Raw genomic sequence first — 27,811 nt, forward strand, 5'->3', positions numbered from 1 at the left:
TGCTTCCACCCAGCTCACCCTGAAGTGCTCTCGGGCCATACTAGGAGCTGGGATTTTGAGTGATGTTAAACTGGTGTTAAGCAAAATGTAGAAATAGCGGGTCTCCCAGGCCCAGCTTGGTGCCTGTATCCCTTCCTACCTCCATTTGCCCAGGTATCCCCACCTTTAGCCATCTGACACCGCTCCCGCATGATTGCGGTTTGTCTTCTTGAAACAGTGAAGGCAAAAGTAGCTGAGGGAAAAAAGAACTCAGGAAAGCAACGTGTTGCTGCTCTCTATAATCGAAAGAGAAAATGCTACAGAAATAGCCTTTCTTTTTCCACTCTCGTTTCTCTCCACGTATGCCTTTCTCTTGGGCAAGGGCTCAGCCAGAGGGTGGGCCAAGGGGCTGAATCAGAGAAACGGCAGCGTGCTGGGTAGAACATTAATAGCAAGGCACTTTTTTAAGCTGATAGGCTGCAGCTGTTCCCACCCCTCTAGCCCCCACTAATGAATAAGCAGACTAGCTAGATGTTTCTGTGAAAATGAACAAGGCTGACATTTGAAGTGTCATTTCTGGGCTTCAAAATTAATGCCCTTTTGAGATAAATGAGGGCAATCCACAACCTTTAAACTATTGGCACAGACTGAAGCAGCCCTGAAAGCTGAGATTCTGCAAAATGTGGATGGCCTGTGAAGGCCATATATGGATAGCAAGACCAGGAGTTGCGTTCCCCTATCTAATTTCTGAGGGTAAAATCCAGCAGCCTTATCCATATAAGCATTCTAGTGAAAGTCATATAACAGCATGATGAAATACATAGGACTGATTTTTAAAAATATAATGTTCTCAATTCTCTGATGCTGCTTCAAGCAGTTTCTTCTCCTTTTAAACTTAACCCAACTTCTAATGTTCTCCACTCAAAACCATTAGCGTAAGAAGGTCAGGAGAAATGAAGTAGCAAAGTATTTGTTTTTTAGCTGAGAACTGATGGAACAAACATAAACAATGCAAAGGGAAAATTTAAAACCAAAAGCTAATTATCAGAGCTGCAATTATCTGCTCATCAAAGACTTGAATTACCACTAACATAGCCCCTTAGGCTTACTTGGAAGAGTTCTCTCAAACACGCTGGTGTTCCCTCACCAGGCTTGGAAAGAAAAGCCAAACCAAAAACCATCTTAGTACTTCTCTGGACAATAGAGCTGTTAAATTTAAGAAGTAAGATAAAGATCCAAAATAATGCTAGTGCATGTAAGCTGGCAGGTGTAAGGCACATGACATTGCCTAAATTTAGGTGTGTGAAGCTTATGAATTGGACATTCAGCTCATTATGTTGAGAAAAAGTGGACTACCAGAGTCTCAAAGGCTACCAACAGGACAAAAGTAGCCCCACAGAGAACACAAACCCTGCAGTGAGGATGCAATTACTTCTGTATTTCTTCTCCTTCAAAATGGCAAGACTGCCTCTGTCTCTTCTCATTAAGTGAGAAAGTTATTACTTGGAATTCACTCCTCCTTGTAATTACTAATTGGGAAGTGAACAGCAACACCGTATTAAAAAAGGATAATATTCTTAACAACAGTAAAAGGCATAAAGTAGCCTCATCACTTTCTATATATTAGTTATGTCATTAGTCCTATTAGCACTGCTCAAAACGAACAAGTTAACAAGGCAACACTAAAATGCACTTCATAACTGTAAAGCCAAAGGACTAAATATTGACATACCAATTACTGCTTTAAGTCTAATTTCTTCAAACAAAATAGCAATGAAACTAAAGTAGGGTGGTTTGGGTTTGGTGCTTTTCTTTTTGCTTTAGAAGAAATAGAATGCCTGTTTGTATCCCAGACCGCATCAGCCCTCCAGGCCTGAAATCTTACCTTATTGAGACAGAAGGATCTCTTTCATTTCAAGTCAGTGATTTCACCTGGAAGATTTTTTTTCTGGGTTGTGAACAATTCTCCACTGGATTCAGATGTATTTCATGCTGAGAGAGCTATCGCATGTATTTGAACATGGCAAATTGGCTGTACACACACACGCACATATATATATACAGAAGGTTACCTAATGGTATTTTTCCTGAATCCTCCTTCAGTTGACAGGCCGACAGGATTACTTTCCAACATGACTGCAAATAGTAAATGAACAAATGCAGTCGGCATATGCTTAGCTGTGCATTTTATTCGGGAGCAAGGGACTATAAATAATAACCATATTCCTAATAGACTGTTGTTAACATTCAGCATATTACATTCAGGTTTTATGAAGAGGATGTCATTCCTGTCTTATATGACCCCTGGTTATGATAATAAGGAAACCTGGGACAAAATTCATACTAAACAAATTGTCTAAAACAAGTGAACTGTAGTGATCACCACCAAGGACATGCCCACCTCTCTTGATTGACTTTTGAAGGAGGTTAAATGACTTGGTTAAATGACTCATTTAGATCAGGCATATGACTTCAGTTGCCTAAATTTAGGTGTGCGAAGCTCACAAAATGGACACTCAGATCCTTACGTCCAAAAGAAACCCAGTGATTGCTCAACAGACCAAAACAGTAATCTGAAGAAGTACATAGTATACTCCTAGGGCTTGAAAATGGTTAGGGACCCAGGTATAGCCTGAATTTAAAGCACATCACCAATTCTACATACTCTACCTGTAGTCACTCTTACTGTGAAATAAGAATGCCTTTTCTTCCTTTACTCTGCTTCTGGGAAGAGATTGTGTCCACAGGCCATTACAATCAATACACCCATGCCAGTGGTCAGAGTACTGTTCCTGGAAGTGGAAGGTTAGTGACAGCTTAGGCTCACGTAGAAACTCAGGTGGGAGAAACATCTTCCATGAACTACTGAAGTTTGGGCAGCTTGTGATCCTCATTTCATTGCTGTGAAGGTCCAACTGAATGCTTTAGGGCCACTCACTTTCAGGTCAGCCAGGGTGAAGTTCCGGCTCTTCTGCAGCCTGTGACAAACCCGTAAGCCCAGAATTCATCTCCATGTCTTGGGAGTTTATAAGCACGGAGCAGCATTAAGTGCTTGCACTGGCTGGGGGCAGGGGAGAGAAGAAAAGCCTTGCTGGTTTTAGATCTTAGATAAGCAACTGTATTTACTAAAATAATCTCATTCCCAAGCAAATAGATTTGATTCTATAGAAATGTGCATCTTATCAGCGACAAACATTTGAACAAGCTCTTTGAATGGTGTCTCTTACTGATTTTTCAATAACAATCAATTGTTTCATTGTTTCAATTAAAGCTTGGTCTTTCATTTAGAGACTTACTGTCCAACTGTAAAATGACTGATTGACTGTAATTATAAAGCAAGATGAATTATTTCTGTCTTCTTTTCAGCCTAAAGAAAATTAGTGTAGGGTTTTGTTGTTTAAGGGGGTCAATGTCTTTCATTATATGCTTACAGAGAACAGCTCGGTGATATTCCAGCAATCAGTTATATGGTCTATTTTTATTAGCAGCACAAGAAAGCAAATACTGCACAGCTCATCAGGCTGTGTAAATGAAATGCAATAATGAAGTTCTCAAGGAAGCAGAATCCAGCATGCCCACGTTATTCCTTTTTTGCACTGAGTGCATGAAGTATTGCAGGAACTGCTCTCTGTATAAACACATCTCTGCTTTATCATACATAATTCAGGATTTCCAATTCCCCGATGGAGATTATCTAACTCCATACACTGAGGTGCGGTCCACAAACCCTGCACCAGTATTGTACCGCTGCAGTACCCTACTACACTGCGTTATTGATACAACTCTGCCTCTTGCAACAATTTATGTGCTCTCAATCAATCAGCTTTATCCTAATACTTTTTAAATGTCTATAGCGTCCTCCCTGCCAAGGCCTGTGTATGCTCTACATGCAATTATTTAGAGTTCACAGAACAACGCTGTGGATAAACAAGAGTTTTCAAGCATCATCTACGGGTGCACAGGGGTTCATATAACACAACTGTTCCATAGCTCCAGCACTTGCTGCTCTTGAAATTGATGGGAAGTCTGTGGGGACCTCTTTGGGAACAGGTCTCAAAAGACAGGCATTTCTGTAATAATCTTCCCTGTCCTGTAAGTCACCTCAAACCTGTCATTGCAGAGCCCAAGCAGGGTCTGCTCCTGTGCAATCACGATCCTCACAATGGGATTGCAGGCTGTGTAAATCAATGTGGAATTGAGTCCAGAGACTTGAGCTGCCACAAACATCTTAAAAGAAGATTACACCCATGTAATAACGTACAATCCTTTGCCAATCCCTAAAGAAGGGCTGGGGGGGGGGGGGGGGGGGGGGGGGGGGGAGAAATCAGATTTCTCAGCCAGCTCAACCCTGGTTGTCCTGGAGGCCAACCCTAGCTCAGGGATCCAGAATCTGTGCATCTCTGAGCCTGGCAAGCCTGCTGGGACACAAGTCCATCCTTGGTCGGTGGTCCTGCCACAGACACGCAGCCCTGAGCCGAGCAGCTGAATGCAGGGAGATCAGTTTCCAGAGCCAGAAGACGGTTTCTGCATCTTCACAGGCAATTGCCTTTGCAGAGTAGCAGAAATGCTCCATCTGTAGTGTCTGGTTTGGCTCTGCGGAGCCAGGTCCATCCTCTGGCTGCAGCATCAAGTGCAGAGGGAAGGGATGGTGTAGGTGTGGGCGTTCAGCCCCCCTCTGTACGCTTCTCCTGGGGAGAAAGATCTGAGCGGTATTTCTCAGTGTAGGCTCAGTGGCAAGAGGTGGCTGTGTCCTTCAGCCCCCAGGAGAGGAGGAGGCAGACAACTTCATGTCTACACCTCCAACCACACCTCGGGCATGGTTCACACGCCCAGCTCCTGGGCAAGGGAGACGGGGACTGGCCTGGCCATAGGTGCCAGCCTGCACAGCCTCACGCAGGACGTGAGGGGACTTGACCACCGTTCTCTGTCCTCACTGTTTGCAAAAACATTGTGCTCTGCAAGACCAGGCAAGACTCGCAGCTAATCTCCAGCTAGTGCCCCGTGTCCCCCAGGAACGCTGCCCACTGTGTTGTAAATCAGCCTGTCTCCAGCCTAACAGATGGACTGGAACAGCCAGGAGGCAAGACATGAGCATCAAAGGCTGAGATGAAAATCAGAGCTGGGTGGGATTACGGAGATGACTGGTCTTTTGAGGCTGGGCTTCTTATTCAAGGGATATAATTTGACCACCCAGCTTGGAGTTAAATTGGTTTCAGACAATAACCTCCTGTACTAAGATTGATCTGAATTGGGATCAGCACTAGCAAGAGATTGTGCTGGGAGGGCAAGAGGAAGAAATGTAATAAAATTACAGAGAACAACACATGAAGAGGGAAAGGGGGACAGGAATCCTGTTATCCTGATCCTGTAGCAGAGAAGAGCACGGTGCCTAATGAAACTGAAAGACAAACTGCAAAGGACAGATACACACAGTTATGGTGGAAATGCAGAGGGGGAGAAGTGAGGGACTGCAACACCAAGGCAACGTGTCTATAAGAATTAAATATAAATACAGGCAAGAATGTCTGCATGAGTACAGTTAACTGTGCCATTGCCCATAGCACAAAAACTCAAATCCAGCCAAATTACTGGGTAGTTGGCTTAAACTTTCCCAGCAGCAGACGATCCCACCCCTCACTCCTGTTTGTCCTGAAAGGTCAGGTCCTGGCAGTGTCAGGACTAGTGGTCTAGGATAGGATCTCCGGGCACTTTCACCACACGAATCATACAGCAGCCACCTTGTGAATAGTTTGCAACTTTGCCGAATCACTCCTGGACATACCTGACATCAGTAGAGCCCTCTGTGCCTCCAGAAAGTCCCCTGCCTGCCTTTAGCCTCCTCAGAGCTGACCTCCCTGCAGCCCAAAGTCTGCAGCTGTGGCCTCGGAGTTTGGCTTTTGGCTTTGACCCATGAACGACAGCCACATTCTTTGACTGTCGTAAGGCAGCAGCATCCATCACTCTTTGCTTTTTCCATCTTTTTTTAGCAAGCTCTTCTCAGGCAAAGGTTGAGTTTCAGGGCAGCCAGGGGAAAGGTAAAGGGGTTGTGCAACCTGAATCACGCCTGACTCCTTTTGCAGGTGACTCCCAAGCTTAGAGCCCAGGACCTAGGAGAAGTGTGGCTACTGGGTGTGTGAACTGCCATGCTTGACTCCTGGCATGCATGGCCTCATCTCCGCCTGCAGAGCTGGCAGCCAGCTCATCCTCCGCAGCCCCGAAGGGCTGAGCCAGGTGCCAGCTCTGCAGGCAGAGAAGGAGGCTGTCCCCATCGCTGCTGGAGGCACCCAGGAGCAAGGGCACACCTGGGCCACGTCTTCCCTTTGGTAACTCACCCTGTGCTCCCAAATTCAGCTCTTCCTGTCCTTCTGGACCACCTTCTTCCCCTTCGCTCAGCCCCAGCTTCCTGGGGAGGGCTGTGCACCATCGCTCGCAGGGCTGGAGTCCATCCTTCTAATGCTGACATTGAACATGACATTATGACAGGGCCAGCCCCCACGTGTGCCACGCACAGCAGTTCAAGGGAGCAGCATCTTGGATGGCCTCCCACCCCGTTTCGCTTGTTTCCCCCATGAGCTGTGGGGAGTGCCCCACACAGGGGTGCTGGCAGTCCTGCCCTCGAGCACAAGCTGCATCCGAAGGGGAGCACCACGCAGGCAAAGTCGGTGGACGTAAGACCCGCTGTGCCGAGGGCCGCGGTCTCCCCTTGCTGCCGCCATGCGCGGGTCCCTCTGGGTCCCGGCCCCCGGACATGCCGCTGCAGCCGCAGCCCCGCTCAGCACAGCCGTGCCCTGCCTCCACAGAAACAGGGGAAGAAAACGGGGTCCCCAAGGGACACACGTCTCCGCCAGCCTCTCCCCTCCCCGTGCGGCTTTCGGCTGCTAGGCCTCCCGCCGCGGGGCGGCCGAGGGAGGCGGGCGGCGGGGCCTGCGGGCCCGGCCCGCGGCGCGGCGATGGGCGGCGGCCGCGCTCCCACCCCGGCTGCCGGCAGGGGGGAGGCGGAGCGGGCTCCACCGAGGACGAGGCGAGCGAGGAGCCGAGGCGGGCGGGGAGGCAGGAAGGGAGGAGAGAGCGGCGGGAGGGCGGGGAGAAGTTTATTCCCGGAGACACCTCTCCAGGGCGCGGCGGGGGTGCCGCCCCGCGCCGGCCGCTGCTCGGGCTGCGGGGCTGGGACATGCGCCTCCGCGCTGCCGAGCGGGGTTAGTCACGGCGGGGCGCCGGCCCCGAGTCCCCACCCAGGCGAGCGCGGCGACAGAGTAGCTAGTGCCTCTGGCGTACGGACGGAGCGCGGTCGCCTGCCTGCCTGCCTCCCGCCTCCCGCCCACCGCCCGCGCCCTCTCCCTCCTTCCCTTCCCCGCTCCCGGGTGCGTGAGGAGAGATAACAATGGTGGGGCGCAGCCGCCGGGTCCCCGCCCTCGCCTAGTGGAAGCGGGTGCCCCGCGGTCAGCGGCAGCTCCTCCGCCGCCCCGCCCTGCGGCGGCCCCGGGCCGCGGACCGCGTTGCTGCCGGCGGCGGTGCCTGGAGGCGATGGTGCCCGCGCCGGGGTTAGTCTGATCGCCGCCTCCCCGCCTCGCCGCCGCCGGTGCCGGCGGCGCTCCCACGGGGCCAGCCGCCCGCCACCGCCCCGGCCGCCGCGCTCGTTCGGGCTTGTGGCCATCTGCTACAACTTGGGAGCCTCTCCAGAAAAATAATAGCAATTAATAATAATAATTTAGAACAAGGAGAAGCAGGGGGAGAAGCGGAAGAAGCAAGTGGATAATGTCAACCCCGAGCAGATTCAAAAAGGACAAAGAGATTATAGCGGAGTATGAAAGTCAAGTGAAAGGTAAGCGCGGGGCGCGGGAGGCGCCTCCCCGGCCTCAGGGGCGCTGGGCGGCGGCGGGGAGAGCCCCCGCGGCGGCCCGGCCGCCCTGCCGGCCCCTTCCCCCGGGTTGCGGGCCGAGGCCGGCCCCGCCGCCGCCGCCGCCGTCCGGGCGGTCGGTCCCTGTTGCCTGAACTTCGGGGCGGCGGGGGGGAGCGGGGTAGAGGCGGGGGGGAGCGGGGAGAGGGCGGCAGGCGGCGGCCGCTGCACCCCCCGTACCCTGCGCGGCGCCGGTTTGTGTGAGGGGCCGGCGGGGGCAGGGGCCGGGCGGCAGCTGCGTGCGGCGGGTGTCCGCTGCCCGGCCCCGGCGGAGCACCTTCCCTTCCTCCACCGACTTCGGTAACACTGGGGGCGGGGGGTATTAAAAAAAAAAAAAAGCTTGGCAGTTAAACTGAGGCGAGAGACAATAGTGAGCCGTTCCCCTTTCTTAAGGCACATGGCTGGTGTCCCCCACCCTCCCCTCAGGGTTGTAGTTTCTGCGTTGGGCTGTGGAAGATGGCTAATGAAGAATTATCCTTGACTATTGAATGAGCCCTTCCAGCCATCCCAGGAAGTATTTCAGCCTCGCGTCGCCCGGCTGTATCGCATCCAACTATTGTGCCAAAGACAGCGCCGGCAGACCCTGGCTTGAGCCACCAGCACTTCCAGACCCTCGGGTTTCCTCTCCTCGCATAGCGTTTTCCCCTCTGTCAGTCTCTTGGGTGGAACAGAGGACGGGGAAGTAGCAGCATGGGCAGTGGGGTGTGGGTCTCTTGGTGCACATCCTTTTCTTCTGGATGCTGTCGGGGAATATCTTGCATAATACACAAATTGCAATAAATGCAAGCTTCGAGGATGGATGCGAACCTGAAATGCAGCATTAAAAAAAGCTATGCAACACCTGAACTCTGTTTATTAAAACGATGTGGGTGTGCTCTTTATGTACCTGGGGTGGACCCTTCTTGATGCTGCCCATGGTCTCTGTGGAGTGACGGAGCATGTCCCTATGCAAGTCCGTGGGCTTCAGGAGCCCTCCTGCCCCACACAGGCAAGGGCTGGGTACCTTGAAACCGAGGTGTCTGAAATAGGGTGGGAGGAACCACTCCACAGCTGTTCAAAGATTTGTTGACTTTCTGTAATCGCACAGTATTTTTTCCTCTTACTTGATCCTGTGAGAGAAATTTTCAAGACACTTCTTGTGGTTTCGTTGTCCTTTTTCCTCTTAAAAGGAAAGAGATAGTTTTTGAGTTTTCTTTTTCCTAAGCTTAACTTTTTGTGAAAAATACCTGTCACCAGTGCAAGTCTTTTTGGGTCCAGGAAGGGATTTAGGCTTAAAATAAGAGACCTGCCAGATAGGTGGGCAGTGAGGGGTCTTCTCTGAGCTGGCAGGCAGGCCGTGCTTCAAGTGTCTGTTTGACATGGGCAGGGCTGAGACAGCTCTCACATAGCTAGTGGATTCACTGCCATTGAGCCCCTGGAGGATTGGTGCTTCTGCCTCTCCGTGGAGATGGTGGAGATTTGTCTTGATCACTGAGCAGAAAAAATGTTCAAGATCTTAAGCTCTTTGCAGAGTGTGCAGGCTGTTCTTTGCCTCCTCCTAACACGATTGTTACGGGCTCAGCCTTTATTAACTACAGCCAGTTGCTATATAAGCCCTTCTTTTCTTCTGAATAATGAAGAAAAAATAATGTGCCCTTCAGCTACCTATATCGGATCATTTCATAAACAACAAATATTAAGGTAGCAAGCATCTCTGATAACCTGGCTCCTTGGTGTCATGGTCCCCCATCATAACTGCAGAGGGAGGGTAGCATTTGTAAGCATAGCTTAGTAGGAATTTTGACTTGCTTTTGCTCCTTTGTGGTGGTCTGTGGTGTGTCTGATCCCAACTGCCTCGCTTGAATTGTTGATTAGCAGCTGTTTGAAAAAGTATACTGAGCTAGAAATTGTAGCCAGAGCTTCTTTTTCTTTAACCAGCATGACTACAATTGTATTTCAGGTGGCAAGAACCGTCTGTACTAAGACATAATTCTGCTCGATGCTATCTCAGTGATACTATAACAAAGTAATAATATCATTGTGTGATACCTTGAAAATCTTTTTGATATTGGGGGGGTAAAGGGCTAAGGAATCAGTCCTAATTAGCCATCAAGGTAACTTCAAGTGAACATAATTGCAGGAAATGCAGGTCCCTGTATACTACCTGGAATTTATTGCATTAGGATGGGAGAAAGGGTGTGGCCAAAACGCTTTTGCTGCTTATGATTTCTGGTGTTTGCTATGGCTAGCTGATTTCTCACTGCTGGCATGTTTAGTTGCCTGAAGGATGTGGGCAATTTGGCAGCAAACTGGCCGTTTGAGGTCCTCGGGACAAGCGCATGCAAAGGAGTGTAACACCATGTATATCTCTTACCTTGTTATGAGGTTGCATTGAGCCCAGCATGCTGAACACCAGTGTTCGTGATTCAGAAACCATACCACTGATGTGTGCATTTGTAAATGCTGTTGTAAGATGTCTGAATATTCATACTGGAGAAAGAGGGGGCCTCTAATGTACATGGCCTGTAGGGTATGTATATGGTGCCATATTTGGAAATGAGGATTTAACGGTGCCATTCTTCACATAGCTTTTCTGCTCTTAACTCCTCAAATAGGAAGCAGTAACAGATGTTAATTGTTCTGCCTGGTTCCTCGGTGGTGTAAACTGACATCTTCTCCTTGGACTTTCAGCAGTATCAGTAGACTGGGTGTTGCTTTAGTGGAGGTCGCACAGGAACAGCAGAAAGCCTGCAAATGTTACCTGTTTGTCAAGCTGAAGTGGACAAGGTACTTCTGACTTGTCGGGCAGAACGTCTTATTACACATTTTTTTGCAACATCCCTGTTCTTCAGGCTAGCTTCTGTCAAGAACTATCCCAATTGTAGCAGCAAGAGAATTGTGTTCACTTCTCTGCGCATCATATAGAAAGCAGAAGGATATTTCTTAAGGATGTCTTAATACTGAAGTTAGATGTGTCTAGATGGATACCTATTTCCATTGTTTTGGGGGATGTAAGCATATTATGATGACATAAGCACCTTAATTTGTAGACATAAAGGCACGTGGGAAATACTGCTTGGTTCTGTAACTCTTACTCGCTGGAAGTGAGCTATCTTGATACACTTCAGTTCCAGTATGACCTTGTTACTTGGTAATTTTGCTGAGGCATCTACTTCTCAGCCATGTTTCACCTTCTAATTCAAAAGCTTTAGGAAAGGCATCAAGAGCTTGTTTATTGAAGAACATTTTGACAGTTCTGAGGAACAATTTATATTATTGTTAAAATGGCTTGGGCAATGTGCCTTGTAAACTTTCTGCAGACTGTATTGGATTACTGAGTAAAATTGCTTCTTAAAATATCCCTGATCATCCAGACTATTAATTGTATTGTTTTTTCTGAAGAATGTGATAATTTTAAAGGCCCTCTGAAGTCATTGGATGTAGGTTTCCTACCAACCTTCCAGCTGGGGTGGGGGATACGACTAGAGGTAGAAAGTGGAGGGAATCCTGTTTAAATGAGCAACAAACTGGTTGTATAGTTAGGAGTTAATTTTCTGATACGTGACCCTACTTAGATTTATACACAGCATTCCTTAACTCAAAGCTCAGTTGACTATAGTAGCCTATTATTATCCTACCTTTTGTATTCTGAGGACCAGCTGCTCCTTGGTACTGCTGATAATGTGAAGTAGTGTCTGTTGAGAAAGTTACTGAGCAACCCACAGTAGCGAAGAAATACTAGAGCATCCTCTGATGTCCATGTGGGTATCTCAGGTATGGTGAAGGGTGAGCTAGTGAGATCTTGAATACCTGGCTCTCTTCAGAAATTTATCCCTCTGGAGAACAAATGTGTAGTAGTAGCAGAGGATCGGGGATGCTGCTCAATAGCTTTCAGATGAGTCAAGTGTTAAACCAGCTTGTTTACCTTCTTAAGACTTGTAACTGGCCTTCCACGCACAGGAGAAATGTGCTCTGAATAGGTAAGCATTGTGTTGACTGATTATCTGGGCCTGTTTGTTCAGTGAGATCCTCTGTATGGTTTGAACTGTTGAGGATCTTTGGAGTTTAACAGTCTCTTGGCCTTCCTGCTCAACGGCATCTCCAACTGAAAAGGTCTGAGGGAAGAGCTACTTAGATGCTTCCTTTTTCCACCTTCATTTTCCAGTTGGAAGGGACTGAGTGGAAATACATTGCTTTTAAAACATAAGCCCAAAAGCAACTTTGTGAAGGGAGACACTTCCATAAGATCGATATTTGCGTGAACTTCTTTAGAACAAAATACTCCTATTTTCCACCAGAAACAATTTGTTGGCACTCTGTATTACATTGCCTAATTAATTTTTATGGAAAATGAAAATTCTAATTTGTGAAACTGAGTTTTAACTTACTCCAGATTAAACTAATCTAGAATTAAAACAACAACAGAAGCCTCTCTGAGGAAAGGCTGAGTTCTGAAAAATAAATTGAGTTGACATTTTAGTAAAGTTATCAGATAACTATTTTGAAAAAATCTTCATAACAAAAGATTTGGTGCCTTGGATGATGCCAAAATTCTCAAGTCTAATTTTGAAAAATTCTGATGAAGTGATGCCAGTTTCCAAAGTTTAAGTTTATTAAGTGTGGTTCAGCAGAAATTTTTCTGATCAAAGAACTTGACCACGATGAGTATTGGCTTATACAGAAAGGATATTGTTCTCCATGCTGTTTTTCAGTTGGAGTTACATGTTGTTTGAGAGTCAGGCTAATGAAGGAGAGTTCCTTGCCTTTTCCCCCCACTACTTTCTTCCTGCTCTCTGATCCTTCCCTTCAGAGTACAAACCTCAGTTGTCCAGGTAAATGTTTATGAGTTTGTAGTTGACTATGCAGCTGGAAGGGGTATCTGCAGGTTTAGATAGCTCAGTCATAAAATGAACAATTATGGGTTTTTCCTGATTTGACCACGCACTGCAGCTGGTGTCTCCCAGCACTGCAGCAAAACTACATTTATTATTTGACTTGAATTTAAAGGTGAATAAACTCCTAATTGCTGTAGCATGCATGAAAGGGAGAGCCATAAATGGACTGTCTGACCAGTGTTTCTTTCTGTCAATATGGCAATCATAAGGCATACTTAATGTGTACCTGTTTTGTGTATACCTGCGATTTTTTGTTACTCTCTAAGAAAGCTTTAATTTGTCTCTGACTCTGAAGGAGTTTGGATCCTTTTATGATCACTTCTTTGGGGCTTTTTTTCCTTTCCAAACGTACTTCTGTGCAGTTTCACTGTTGCAGAGCAAGGCTCTAAATCATGCTAAGGTTCATTTAATTTCCTGCCATTATCTTTTATTGGTCACTTTTTTATGAACTGAAGTCCTAGTTGCTAATAAAATTAAACTTACAGCTTTGAAATGGCTGCGGTAAGACAGAATGGGACCCGAATTTCATCTAATTTTCTGCCTCAAACTTCACTTGGATTAGGTTTTGCCTTTTGTGAAAGCTGGTCTCCTTGTCAGTCAGAGGTGATGGATGGTAGCACTGGAAAAAAGTGGGTCAGTGCTGTTGAGACTGGATAAGAAATCCCCTGCTGACTGTTACACAACCTGTTAGAAATCACTGACCATGACTTGACAGTGCAGCACGTCTAATCTGTGTTCTAGACAGGGCTGGACCTGGAGGAGAGCACAAACGGAGCCAGGCAGGTGTCAATGGTGCTTCTTCTCCCCTTCACCGTTTTTCAAGCCACTGCTACATCTAGCTGTCACACTATCCCACATCTAACCTTTCTGGTCTCTCTAGTGGAAATTAGTGCTACCTTAACTTGTATTAATCCCTATTAGAGTCTAATCTACTCTTACTGCTCAGCTTACACGGAGCAAAATAGGCTTTGGAGTGTGGGGGTTTGTTTTTGTGAGTGATTAGCCTGAACGTGTACCAGGGCTCCTTGCAACCCGCATGCTGCGCCCTCTGCTTCCTGCAGGTTTTAGTCTCATGGCAGCATCTCCTCTGTGGCCGGCATCTTGCACCTTGCATTACGGACCCGACCTTCCTGGGATTCCCCTGTGCTCTCTGCTCTGAGCTATCTGGGCTGATCCAATCAAGTGCTGTCCATCTCCAAGGCAAGGCTGGCTGACCTTGCTCTGTGCTGGTCAGTCCGGGAGCTGTGAGTCATGAGTAGCCTGTTCCGCCTGAAGTTGCTTTTATGCCTTTTCCTTCCCCACTCCTTGTCTCTCAGGCACCATGCCAAATACTCTGAGGTTCAAGAGGTTGTGGGTGGGTGTATGTATGTACGTATGCGTGCATGTGGAGGAAGAGCAGCAGCTGAAAAGCGGAGGCAGTGGTTGAAGGTGCAATGGCTGGCATCGCTGCTTGTGTACTGCTAACGGGGATGAGGCTGGTGGGCTGTGCAGTAGCAGATACTTGAGATGAAGCACAGAGGACCATTGTTGAAAGCATGGGACCATCTCCTGGGTAAGAGGCAGAGCTGTCTGTACAGGAAGACTGCTTGCTGCGTGTCTTTTACGTTACCAGACTGTATCTGGCACCAAAACCAAAGGAGTTGGTTATCACTGCTCTTTTTCCTTTGTTTCCAAGGCTTAAACAACTGCAGGCTGTTCGGGCAGTTTGTGTGGTGGCTTGGTCCTGTGGGAGTGCTCTGAGACAAACAATTCACTTTGATCTGTTGTAATGGGAGCGGTAATCCTGAGGCACCACTTCCTCAGGAATCTGCTGTTTTCTGCAGCTTGTGGAAGTTACTTCTGGTAGACACAGAAGTGTGTCAGAAGTCGATTATAGCCACCTGGTAGGCTAAAGGTGGTGTATTATGTTTTACCTATGCTCTGCCCACTAATCCACCTTGTCCAGGCAAAACAATGGTGTTCTCAAGCCATTTTCTGTTAGCTACAGCTTAGTAACTGAGCAAGGAAAATCTCTTCCATAGCCCCTTCCCTCTCCTCTGTTCATGTCACTATTTCTCAGGCATATACCTGTATGAATTTCAAGATGCAGTATTCAATCTTGCCTTATACAACCCACTGGAAACCTGGATTTCACCTGGAGGTGACCATTTGATAAATCCTGAGATTGAGATGCAGTCTCTTTATGGAAAATGAAGAATGTTTTGGAAATAACCCCAAGCAAATCTAATGTTCTGTTTCCAAGAACTGGCTTGTATATGGGCATGGCCATGACGTCGTAGTATTCTCTGCTAATCAGTGAGGGCAAACGTTATAATGAACAGTTTATTTTCTCTGGAAGGAGAAAACGCTTGTTTTAGTTCATGGATGGCACAACAAAATAATCCCAGCTCTACGTGCAAGCTAATGAGGTGGGTGTTGCAGGTAGGAAGAGAAGGTGCTCTTCATTTGGGCAAGAAAAGGGCCCAGCCTCCTATGTCAGAAAAATCTCAAGGAAACAAATGCCAGCAAAACCACTAAATGCTCTCAGAAGATGCTGTGGAGAAAGTGTACGCTTTATGATTTGACTCCGTAATAAAGATATCTGTGAAATGAGTTAAGGATGACTTGTGTCATTAACTTCTAACTCTGTCCAGTGCAGGACAGTATAGTTGATCTGGTTTTAATGAAGTCCCTCTGAAGGTGTGTGGGTACTCGATCTGCATTTACCTTGATCATAGCATCTGGGGGGTTGCTTTTAATTAGAGTGGTGAGAAGGGAAAAAAGTTTTTCTTTGTCCATCCTTTTTCTAGAAAAAGTTTCAGTAGAACTTGCTTAGAAGTGTGATCATGGATTCATCAGTTAGAATATCCCTATTAACTTTCTTATGTTACCTGTTATTGATCGATAAAACCTGTTTGTGTTTCAGTTGCAACCTCCTGAGACTTCCCATTACAGATGTAGAAGTGCTGACAAACAGGCAAGAGAGTTCTATTAACATGTTAACCAAAATATTCTCAAAATATACTAGACATAAAATTACTTTTTTATTGTGAAATAGAAGTTACAAAAAATATAATTAGCACACTTATGGTGTAGTATTGCTTGTTAACTATATTGGGAATAAAAAGCAAATGCAGCTGGCTTACCGGATGATGACTTCCAGGAAGTAATGGTTGTAACCCTTTACATAATTAGCTGTTGCGGAAAATAGAACTGATTACTGCAGATTCATGTAAATGGACTGTCCAGACTCCTTAACTGACTCAGTGCTTACTCATCTGAATTACTCCACGTTTAGGATCTGCTAGCAGTTTGTTGGTGCTGTCTTGTGTCGGGAGTCTTCAAGATGCTGCTTTGACTTATTTCTTCCAAGGTATCGGAAGCGGAGCAATGCACGCTTTTGGCTTGGCTCATTCCACGTGTTAAACTAAATAAGGAGATGTGCCGATCCCCTTTTGCTTTCCAGTGTACATTCTTTCATATGGTAAAAGAAACCAGTCTCTACTGTTCTAGCCAGCTCCAGAGTATCTGCTTCCTGAAAATCAGAGGAATCTGCTCATGTTTACAAAGTACAGAGTACAGCAGAAGTCTAATAAGATTCAGTGATAGCTCTTGTATGGCTTTGTTCTTTCAACAACCTGTCTTCTTTCAAGCTTTGCTGTTCTCTGCCTTTCCCCTCTGCCTCTTTTTTAAGAGAAGAGAGGATAAACAATCTAAAGCGTTAGGTCAAAGGCAAGATAAAATAAGTGTTCATTCAGTACCAAGATGAGCAGGCATCTGAACTGAACTTTCTAAAAACTCAACAATTAAGTTACTGTTCTGGAAAGTAATAGAGAAATTGAAAGGATTACAAGTCACTTTATTTTTTTATATCATAGAACAAGAAGATCTATTATTCTGCTTTTTCTGCTGGACAAAAAACCTTTACGCTTTCATCATTAACTCCTTTTTTTTTTTTTTTTTTTAAGATTATAACTGGCCACTAAATAATCTTTTAGGAAAGATGATACAATAGGATTGCCTGTTGTAACAGCAGGCTGGACTTGATCATCCACACAGTCCCTTTCCTTAAAGTTTTATATTCCTGGTAGTTCAGGGCACTGTGTCAGACAGCTGTCTAGTGCCTCTAGTCATTGTTCTCCTTGCTTGCTAAATACACTGCAATACTAGCCTCTGTAGCAAAACACACTGCGACTAAGTTGATAGGCATAAAGTTACTCTTATTCCTTTGACAGTATTTATGAAGGCATTCAAAAGGTATATTAAAAAGAAAAGAAGTTCTCACCCTTGTTACAGGACACTTAACACACCAAGGTTGTTGTAAGTGTTTAGATGGCACAACACGCTTTTCCTCTTGCAAATCACTAATTTGATGATTAGTAGAAATGAAAGTATATAAACTCTTCTTCATAGGTGCCTTGTGTGTGTGGCAAATTGGTGTCTCTGCATTCTTGGTGTAAATAATAGCAGCTCTATGAAGAACCAGCTGTGTAATGGAAAGCTAGCTTGTTTGGTATGGTTTGCAAATGGATAACTGGTATGTTTAAGAACTTGATTTAAGTTGAGAATTTCATTTAAGTTTAAGAACTTGACAACTATGCTGTCTTTGCTGCCCAACAGACTACTAGAGGTTAAGACCCGATGTAATAGGGTTGTGTGCATTATGTGCATTTTTTAAGGCTGCCTTCATATATTTGTGCCTTCCTAATTTCCAAGTAACAGTGCATAAAATTAGTGAGATTCTTAATGTCATGGCAGAAAATAGAACAAAAGCGTTAACCTCCTCAGATACCCTTGCACTGAAGTCACAACCAAGTGCAAAGTGGGAGAAGGTCCCCTGTGCAGAAGAGATGAGGGAGCCCAGTGCAGGTAGCAGGTCCCCACCTACTAGTGGCTCCTCTCCTCCCAGGGTGCTGTGGAGGAGCCTGGCAGCAGTGAGTGCTGCCATGCACACTCGGCATCGCTTCTTCCCCGGCAGCCTGCTATGAGCAGTCTGTGTGCATCTGCAGCTGAGCTCATCAGATTATCGTTGACTGCATTGTAATCCTTTAATTGCCAGCCACTTCTGATGCCATGATGTTGTAGTTGTGGGTCAGATCCTGTGCTGCTTAAGCAGTACTCCCGCTGCTGTCTTTAACTTTACCTGAGGGAGGGCAGAATACACTACCCCATGCAAACTTGATCATATGGCGTTATTGAGAAACAAGCAGCCAGGAGCATCTTGAACCATCCTGTTCCTTGTACCTGACTGAAGTTACTGAGCTTCACTGGTGTCTAGACAGACAGCTCTGTATCAAAAAACTTGATTAAGCCAGAACCTATAAATTGGGAACACGGAATAAAATGTTACTTTTTCAGGTTTCTGCTGGGCCTGAGAGGTTATGGGGTGTGAGAATTGGGGGTTTTATTGTTTTTCCTCCAACTGTCCTTTGAGACTTCTGGCTTCAGGTGTCTTCTGCCAAGGTTTTAATGCAGTATCATGATAACCATTCTGAATAACGGCACCTTAGGGAGACATGATATCTGGTCTTGTGGAGATGTCTCCGGTACTTTAAGTACAGAAAAATGTGGAAATGTTAGTGGCAAAACTGTGGACAAGGAAAAAACCCTCTGTATTTGAGCAGGGCTCCAGCGCTGCTTCTACCTGCTAACATAGCAGAACAAGGGGGAATGAATATTGAATTATATGTGGCTTTGGCTGACTGTACCTACATACAGAAAACTGGAGCACCTTTTTCTTATGAGACTGCTTTTATGTCTAAAAAAACATCTGGTAAAGTGTATGTATGTTGCACTAGGCTGCAATGAGGCATGCAGTACTGAGAGGCTGGTGAAAGTGAAAGGATAACTCTGACCACTGAAGACCAAAAGCTAATTTGCTTAGCAGCTTTTGCCTGTCTTTCAGAACATCTCTGGAAAACCTCTCTGGACAATCCCTGATAACTGATTTGATGATGCATAGCAAGAAGACCCTCTTTTTCATATCAAGAGGGAAAAATGATTGAAAATAAGAGCCAAAGGGTCATCCCTCCAGTATGTACCGCCCTGACTAGCAGAGCGGTGTGTAACTGGTGAGAGAGGATGGGTTGGCAGAGGGACTGTTTAAGGAGATACCAAGTGCACGCCTTGCTGGTGGCCCGCCGGCCAGTTCAGTATAGCTCTGTGTCGTTCCCCGGTGGTTGCAGGATGGCCTCTGCGTAACGGGGGAGGTCTCTGATAAGGCCTGAGAGACTACAGACTGCAACAGCAGTTCCCACACTCTTCCATATGGGCTCAAAGAGGCTTAGGGTGAAAAATATCCCATGGGATTAAATCCATAAAAGAACTCTAGCTCCTGTGTTTGCCTTTCAGATGCCATGTTTAGTTCCCCTTTGGATGCCGTCTCACTTCAGAGGTGTCTGTGGGTATGTTTATGTGACTGCATATACTGGCCTACATGTGTATTCTGTAAACTGTTTGCAGGAGTTATAATTTGAAGCAAAACATCTTGCTAACGTAGTTCCTTTATTTATAGACCAGAAACTGCCTTGCCTCCAGCTGACAGAGGCGAGAGATAAGTGCCAGCCCCATCCACGCTGATGTGATCTGAGTTGCCACCAGAGAAGACCTAAAAATGTTAGTTACTTTTGCTTAGCTGTGTGGAAATATGTATGATATTGCAGCATTAGGAATCTGATCAGTGCACCCTTCCTAGTGACCAGAGTATTTGCATGAGGAGTCTGGTTTCACACCTTGCTACCTTTATCTTACTCAAAATTGAGTTTTGAATCCAGATCTCCCCCCTTGCAAGTGATTGCTCTGAGAACTGGGGAACAGAGTATTCTGGGACAAGTCTCCCTGTTTTCCTGTTTGTTGAAGCTCTTCTGCTTTTTCTGCTTTCTGCATTACTCATTAAGTAATGAGTACATAATTATTTACAGAGTGATTATGAATCCATTGCCTGGTAGTGAGAGCAATCACCTGAGAGATACAGGTCTCACTACGTATTCCAGCAAGCGTGTGTTCCTGCTTAACTTCTTTTTTTAAAGAAATGGGAAAGGGGGAGGGCTGTAGGATTGACATGTTTGTGTGACCATTCTAAATTAAGAATACTTATTAATCTGGAGGGGGAAGTATTCAGACAATATCTTATTTATTCATTGCATGTGGTCATACAGTATACATAATAAAAACCCAACCCTTTCCTTTGTATTGATTTTTAATTTTAATGCCCTGACAGCATTTAAGGCCATTTTTGGCAGATTGTCTCTAGTTTTGCAGACAATCTATGAAAAAATGTTTGTTCAGCGTTATTTGAAAGGTTCACGAATGAATGTTTGTTTGCATGAACCTTTGCTCCAATGATTCTTCCTGCAGCACTCTGTTCATACAGCGTATTCAGTCCTGTGTCCCATGGTGATTCTGCTCGCCAGTTGCCTGAGTTTCAGATTCACAAACAGCTTTCATTGCAGCCATCAGAAACTTACTCTGCAAATATTCCAGACTTATTTCATATCTGTGAAGAGTAGGGGTTTTTTTTGAGGGTGGAAAAAATACCTCAACTGATGTTTAAGGAGGAAAGAAGGGGAGTAGGTCTGCAAATATTACTGAGGCAAGCCTGCAGTTGTTAGTCAAATAACAGTGAATGTTTTGGGGTTTAGTGGCTAGAGGTGAATGATTACCATGCATTAATATAGCTGTAAGAAGAAGGAAGCCTGAAGAACTCTTTGTCAGTTATGGCAGTTGATCAGGTTATTTCCTTTGCAGAACTGTTTTGGAGGGCAGCAGACGGTATTTCAAAAAGCCAAGGTACTTGTAGATACTGGGCTTAACTTGGGTGTATTAACATGCCTATTCTTTACTTGTACTACTTCAGCTGCATGTGGTGGAGTCAGGTTGTTTGAACAGCTGTATGCAAAGTAGCATAGCTCAGAATCAGGCAAGAAGATGGAAATTCTTTTCAACTTGATTTAAAAAGGGGATTTAAGAAGACCCTTCAGGTATGTTTCTGAATTTGTGCACTGGCATATTTTGTGTTGAAAAGAACAGTTTGTTCTTAGTCCTGTCCTCCACTCCACTCAGTTACCCGGTAATTTATGTAGCTATTAATTTGATTACTTTTAAAAAAAAAAAAAATTGTAAATTGACTGTTGTATTAAATTAATAGCTAATGCATCCTGAATCAGTAGCAGTTACTACTGGATAAGAGGATGCTTATAAGCTTATTAAAGATACTGTAAATAAAGATATAGAATATATGTGAAGACTTACTAGAAACTTCAGTTCCCTAACTAAGTATTCGTATGTAATCTGTTGTTTTCTCAGTTGTAACATCTGACTTGCAGAGCACATGCTGTTTACATTATGTGGTTTTTTTATTTTCTTAGCATTGCTTGTGTTAGGATATTTGAAAGTAAATTTAATTCCAAATACTTTTTTTTTTAAGATAACATCTCTGTAATTACTTTCTTCTCAGTTCGTAAGATATCAGTAGTATGTGAGATCATGGGATTAGCTATGATAACTACCTCTAGTTGAGGAACCTCCACTTTGCTTGTGTCTATTTGCAAGATGCTCTGAAAGAGAGATTTTTAAGGTACAGCTTGCACATTGTGTAGTGCAGTGGGGATTCAGACCTGTTATTAGGATCATATGGGCCATTATTCCTATTACAGTGTGTTTATAACCTTGGAATTGCCCCATTGAATCTCATCTCAAGAGTCTGTGATTTTTGGAAGACATGCCTTTTCTGTAGTTCTTGTGCAAATAGACCTGACTCAGTGAAAAAAACACTTTCGGTCTCTCCTTCTCCAAGTCTGGGACAAGACTCCGCTCTAACTTGGGCAAGAGCACTTAATTTAAAGTGAAGAGAGATCTTAACTTCAGGTGACTGAATGCACTGACAAGAGTTTCTAGACGTGACTGAAGTCTCTAGAAGTGAGCCTTACTCAAATCAAAAACCAAGTACCGAGTTCCTTGTAATTCGATGCAGACTTCACAACACTGAATGAGTATTGGTGAAACTGGTGTTCCCCTTTTGTGAATTTTTTTTTTTTTGTAATGGCTAAGATTTTTGTCAACATCTGGTAATTAGTCAGGTCTCTTTTACTTTAGCTTGTAGTTTCCCAAGCAGTGAGGTGGGCCTTGCTGAAGCAGTGCCCCACTTGGGTGGGGTGGAGCTGGAGCTGGTAAGTGCTGCCGAAACTCCTCGGTTGTGTATAGACATGTCAATTCTCTCTAATGAGCCTTGGCTACAGGGAAAGCTTGAGACCCACTGCTGTAAAATTTCAGTCAGTTAACGCATTAGGCTTTGTAATGTATTCAGTGCTCTGAATAGTTGCTAATGAATACAGGGCTGGAGGGATGAATGAAGTGGTATTGCTTTTACAAGCAGTATAGTAGCTGCTGTGTGTGTCCTGTTATGCACAGCCTTGTTTACTTTACACACATGAATTTGTTGACCTCACCAGAGCTCTTAACCTTCCTAGGGCTGCTAATCTCCATAAATGTCTGCAGGATTGCGCTTAATTTTGGCATGGAAATATGCAAAATGAATGAATCAAACTGTGAGTCATCGTTTTTTACAGTAAAACGTTCTGACCTAGTCCCACAGTCCGCATGCCTGCCTGACGCTTGCCTGAGAGCTTGTAGGATCTGACCCATGCTTTGGGAATCCTGACTTCTTAAGTGTAGCAGAGACTGTTCTGAAACAAAGGAAATGTAATGCAGAATATACTGAACAAAGCAAGAAATGTCACTTGAATCAGGTGCAACTCTCAAGATAAAATTAATGTAGGCTGCGGACAGGATTATGTACATATTACAGAATGTTTCCGTAGTACTCAAGATGCCTTGTGAAAACTGTAGTGGAGATGTTTTCAGTTTACTGCATGTTGTTTTCCTTTTTTGCATATAGCTTAACTAAAGTATGGTACAATAAAGTAAACTTTTAAAATTTATGGGAGGCACTGAATTGTGGAGCTAATGCAGATAGGTGATGTGAATGTCACTTTCATGTCTGCGCTATAAAATCCAAAAGCACAAACATAGTAACCACAAGGCTCTTCTTGATATTTTAATCTTTTAAACCTTTGAAATGTTGGTGTGCTTGAAAGGGCTTCTAAATCTATTGGTTAGTCTGTGCTGTCTCATATTGTGTTCAAAATCATAGCAAATAAAGGAAGAGTGATCAGAAAGCTTAATGCAGTCAGAGCGTCACGACCTGTTACGTAAAGCAACATTTGGCAGGGCCTTCCCAGCTGCTGTAAATGAATGTTAACAGCATTTTATCGGCGGCTTTCACTGTCTTTATTACATAATCTAAATATTTATGACCCTATTAATATGTTTAGCTGTGAAATTGCAATATTGATGGAATGAAGGTTCCATAGAAGATTGAATGAAGAGAATGATTTTTGCCTCATGAACAAAAGTTGTGTTAATATTAAAAAGCTTTGAGTTCATATTTCAAATAAGTTTGCTGAACTGCTTTACAGATGTGGCACGCTATTTCCCTAAACGTTGTCACAGAAAAAGTACTTTGGTGACAGGATAGTGTTGCTGAACATCGTGTGTGTGTGTCTGTGTGTATAGAACACAGAGCACTAACCAGAAAGTGGTGATTTTTTTTACTTTCAATGCAAGTCCCTGAATCGATAATGATGATACACTGTAGCCTTGAACAAACAGAGCCAACCTGTGGACCCTAGGCCAGACACAGTTTATCAGAATCACCTCCATCCGGAGAGCTGCTTCAGGTAGGATTTTGGGGCAAGCTGTGGGCCAAGTTATTATTACAATGATTTTTTTTTTTTTGGGTGACCAAGATCTTGCTTTCTGCCCCACTTCCTCATAGCCCTACACCCCTTCCTTCTGTTGTGACTAGATATACTGTTGTCTTGTGGCCTGAAATGCATGTCACATAATTAGGGTATGTGTGCACCATGTTACATGGCTGAGGACTGGTTGCAGATGCTGCCCTGTTACTGAATGCATAATTGCCTGTATCATGATCGTACTTGGAATGTGTGGGAAGGTAACATGCTTGGTCAAGAGATGAACAAGGAGCTGTAAGGCTTTTCCCTTGGGAGCCTCTTAGATTATATTATGCTCCCAAACAGAACTGCACACCACCATTTCAATAGACATCTGCAAATTTCTAACAAGATGTTCAGAGGCTTCACACTGTTGTGTTCAGTGGCTCCCACCTATGGAATTTACAAGTGACGTTGGTATCGTGCTTCTTTATCATTCTGCAGGATAAATAGCTCAGTCAGCTACAGGCTCATGTTGCCTACAAAAAGCTGAGCTGGAAAAGTAAGTTTTGCATTTATTTTGAGTGGGGTGAGGTTGTTGGTCAATTTTATCTTTGAGTGCGAAATCTATAGCCTGTCTGAAAGCTGCTGTCCTACGTGTCTTGCCACTGATTACCAGGGCTAGAATTTCTGAGAAATGCAGCTGTTTGTGGAGGTCCCTTTTGTTTGCAAGTGTCATGGGTGGTGGTGAAAATCCTGTGGTGTCTTCTGACACTGTACCTAATTCTGAGTAACTTTGTCTCTCAATGGTCTCTACTTCCACCCTCTCCACAGTTCAAACCTCATGAGCTGGTACATAAGGCAGATGCACATGACTCTAAGTGTACAAAATGTTAGAAATGTAAAGATAAGTGGGTACAGGGTGTGGAGTGTTAGGGTCAGGAAGAAAGTTTAGATTAATATGTATTTTTTAATAGCATTTTGTCCCCAAGACAGTTTGTTATAGTTACAGAGCTCCAAATGGACTCTCTTTTCCTTGAGGGAATTAGATATTTAAATACATATTGTTCTTCTGGGCAATAGTATTGAGCAGTCAAGTAAGGTTCATAATAGAACAAAGAAACCTTTAATTAGGACAGGAGTTTCAATTGCATTCTTTTTTGCTTTGTGTAAGAGAAACTTGCATTAAATCAGATAAATAGATAAAACAATGGATGGGGTGGAGGAAGTTTGGAAGAAGCACATCTGTTTACAAAGTTAAGTGCTCAGTTTACAATAAACCAGTAATTTTTACTTGGGAAGCTCTTAAAATAAGATTCCCCTTCTTCACATCCCTGAGCATCTTAGTCAAGATACTTTAAGGAAATATTTTTCAAATTATTCAGTGGTTTGGTTTTGGGTTTTCTTTCTCATTTTAATTTTTCGTACAGAAAATACCTTTATTGCAATGTAAAATTAATAGCAATGATTATACTATTATCGTATTTTGGTTTTAGGTCTGTACATGCATTGTAATTGCATTCTTCCCTTACTCATCTTTGTACTTAGTTTGTGTGATTTAAATACAATGCGGTATTTCCTTTAAACATGAAGAATGACAATAAATCTTTTCTGGTCTGTTCTGAGGTGTACGTTGCTCTGTGTTGCCAAAGTTGTCTACGCAGCCTCAGCAAATTGCCAGTGTGCAATAAATTATAAAACTGGGACCTTTAAGGAATAATATATAGTCGCTTCAAGGGTTTCTTAATTTGTCTCTGAAATGACCTTTGGCAAAAATACAAACTATAGTCGCCTCTTCACAACAGACACTGGTAAGAGGAAGTGTAGCAGATTTGAAGCTGGTTTTCTTTTGCACTCACTTATCTAATGTTTACTGGCTTATTACATGTGATGAGACAATGGAATAATCTCCTGTCTTAAATGAGTTATTTAAAGGAAGACCTTAAAAAGATGGTTGGGATGAAGCTTTGGCCGTCTGTCCTATGTCTGTCCTCTGCAGTTTAAATGCCAAATCCAACAATGACAAAAGACTGCTGTTGTCTGGGAAACAATTGATTCTACTCCTTGTTTGGGTAGAAGAGCTCTCAGACATGGCTCAAGATAGTCCATTTCCCTAATTACCTATCTCTTTGGGTATTTTACAGCCTCCTGCTCTTTCCTATCAAGAAAGTGCTTTCAAGAGCAAAATCCATACTGTCTTTTTAAAGGACCTAATCAAAACTCACTAAATTCAGAAGAAAGCTACTATTGACTTCAGTGGACTTTTGGTCAGACTTTTGGAGAGGAAAGGCATAGCCCTTTGCGTTAAATAACTGTTGTGATCTTCACTGGTCAAAATTTTATTTTGTGGGCTGTTCTGGAAATATAACATCCCAGTTTTATTGGGTGAACAGTAAAATCCATTTTAAGTGCAGAACACAGTGCATCTTAATTGTGGAGGTGTGAAGGATACTTCACAGTAACAATATACTTGGAACTTGTTTAAATCTCCTGCCCTGACACACATCTTGCATCCCCTTTGCTGCATCCCATACAAGTAATTAATTTTCAGAATAAAGCTATTGTCCTCCCTCCCCTTGGAACAACCTCAACTGGCATGTGGGATCCTTTACCAGGAAGGAGAGGCAGGGACATTGTGTTGCATTTATAGAATGTGCTACTAAATGGCTCTTCCTGTTGCCTGACTTGATCATGACTGGTTCTTGTTTGTCACAAGGATCAGTACAGTAACCTCACATAAGGGAGATGCTAATAACTTGAGAATGGAAATTTAAAAAGGTCTTTTTTTCCTGAATATCAGTTAGTGCCTATTGCCTCTTGTCCTTTCCCTGGGGATCACTGAGAAGAGTCTGGCTCCAACTTCTATTTTCCTCTCTCCTCTCCCCCATGAGATATTTTTAAACATTGTTAAGATCCTCCTTGAGCCTTCTCTTATTCAGGATGAACAATCCCAGCTCTCTCAGCTTCTCCCTGTATGTGAGATGCTGCAGTGCTTTAATCATCTTTGTGGGCCTTTGCTGGACTCACTCTAGTATGCCTGTTGTACCAAGGAGCTCAGAACTGGACACAGCACTGCAGATGAGATCTCGCCAGTGCTGAGTAGAAACAAAAAATCACCTCCCTTGACCTGCTGGCAAAGCCTTCCTAATGCAACCCAGGAGGCTGTTGGCCTTCTTTGCCATAAAGGCACATTATGGACTCATGTTCAAATTGGTGTCCCTTAAGACATTTTTTTTGCCAAGCTGCTTCCCAACCAGTACTGTGTACTGGTGCCTGGGATTATTCCTTCACAGGTGCAGGACTTTGCATTTCCCTTTGGTAAACTTCATGAGGTTCCTGTCTGTCCATTTCTCCAGCCTGTTGAGGTCCCTTTGAATGGCAGCATAACGATATGGTGTATCAGCTGCTCTTCGCAGTTTTGTATCATCTGTAGACTTGCTGAGGATGCACTCTGACCAGTCATCCAGGTTGTTAACGAAGATGTTAAATAGTATTGGCCCCAGTATCAGCCCCTGGGGTGCACCACTAAGACTGGCCTCCAGCTGGACTTCATACTGCTGATCTCAAGCCTTTGAGATTGACAGTTCAACCAGTTTTCAGTCCACCTCAGTGTCCGTTCATCTAGCCCTACTTCTGTCAGTTTTTCCATGAGGATATTGTAGGGGACAGTGCTGAAAGCCTTACTAAAGTTAAGACAGACAACATCCACTGTTCTTCCCTCATCTGCCAAGCGAATCATCTCATTGTAGAAGGCTATCAGGTTGGTCAAGCCTGATTTTTCTTTCATAAATATATAATGACAACTTGAAATCACCTTCTTGTTCTTAATACGTTTGGAAATAATTTCCAGAATTACTTACTGTTTCACCTTCCCTGGGATCAAGGTGAAATTGGCTGAGCTGTAGTTCCTGGATCTTCCCTCTTTTCCTTCTTGAGGATAGGAGTCGCATTTGCTTTTTTCTAGACATAGAATCATAGAATGGTTTGGGTTGGAAGGGACCTTTAAAGGTCATCTAGTCCAACCCCCCTGCAATGAGCAGTGACTTCTTCAACTAGATCAGGTTGCTCAAAGCCCTGTCCAACTTAACCTTGAATGTTTCCAGGCATGGGGCATCTACCACCTCTCTGGGCAATCTGTTCCAGTATTTCACCGCCCTCATCGTAAAAAATTTCTTCCTTATATCTAGACTGAATCTACCCTCTTTTAGTTTAAAACCATTACCGCTTGTCCTATGGCAACAGGCCCTACTAAAAAGTCTGTCCCCATCTTTCTTATAAGCCCCCTTTAAGTACTGAAAGGCTGCAATAAGGTCTCCTCGGAGCCTTCTCTTTTCCAGGCTGAACAACCC

The 27,811-nt window shown here is 44.3% G+C and overlaps 1 protein-coding gene across 2 annotated transcripts in view; it reads left to right on the top strand.

Moving 5' to 3' along the window:
* The first annotated feature begins 7,734 nt into the window (after positions 1-7,734).
* Positions 7,735-27,811, top strand: part of SRGAP1 (SLIT-ROBO Rho GTPase activating protein 1) — a 148,745-nt gene continuing 128,668 nt past the window's right edge. For both annotated transcript variants that reach the window (XM_059817120.1, XM_059817121.1), the window contains exon 1: positions 7,735-7,801. In XM_059817120.1, the coding sequence (XP_059673103.1) occupies positions 7,735-7,801 (67 nt within the window). The remainder of the gene's footprint in view (positions 7,802-27,811) is intronic.

Source organism: Gavia stellata, chromosome 4, assembly GCF_030936135.1.
Source record: "Gavia stellata isolate bGavSte3 chromosome 4, bGavSte3.hap2, whole genome shotgun sequence".
NCBI lineage: Eukaryota > Metazoa > Chordata > Aves > Gaviiformes > Gaviidae > Gavia > Gavia stellata.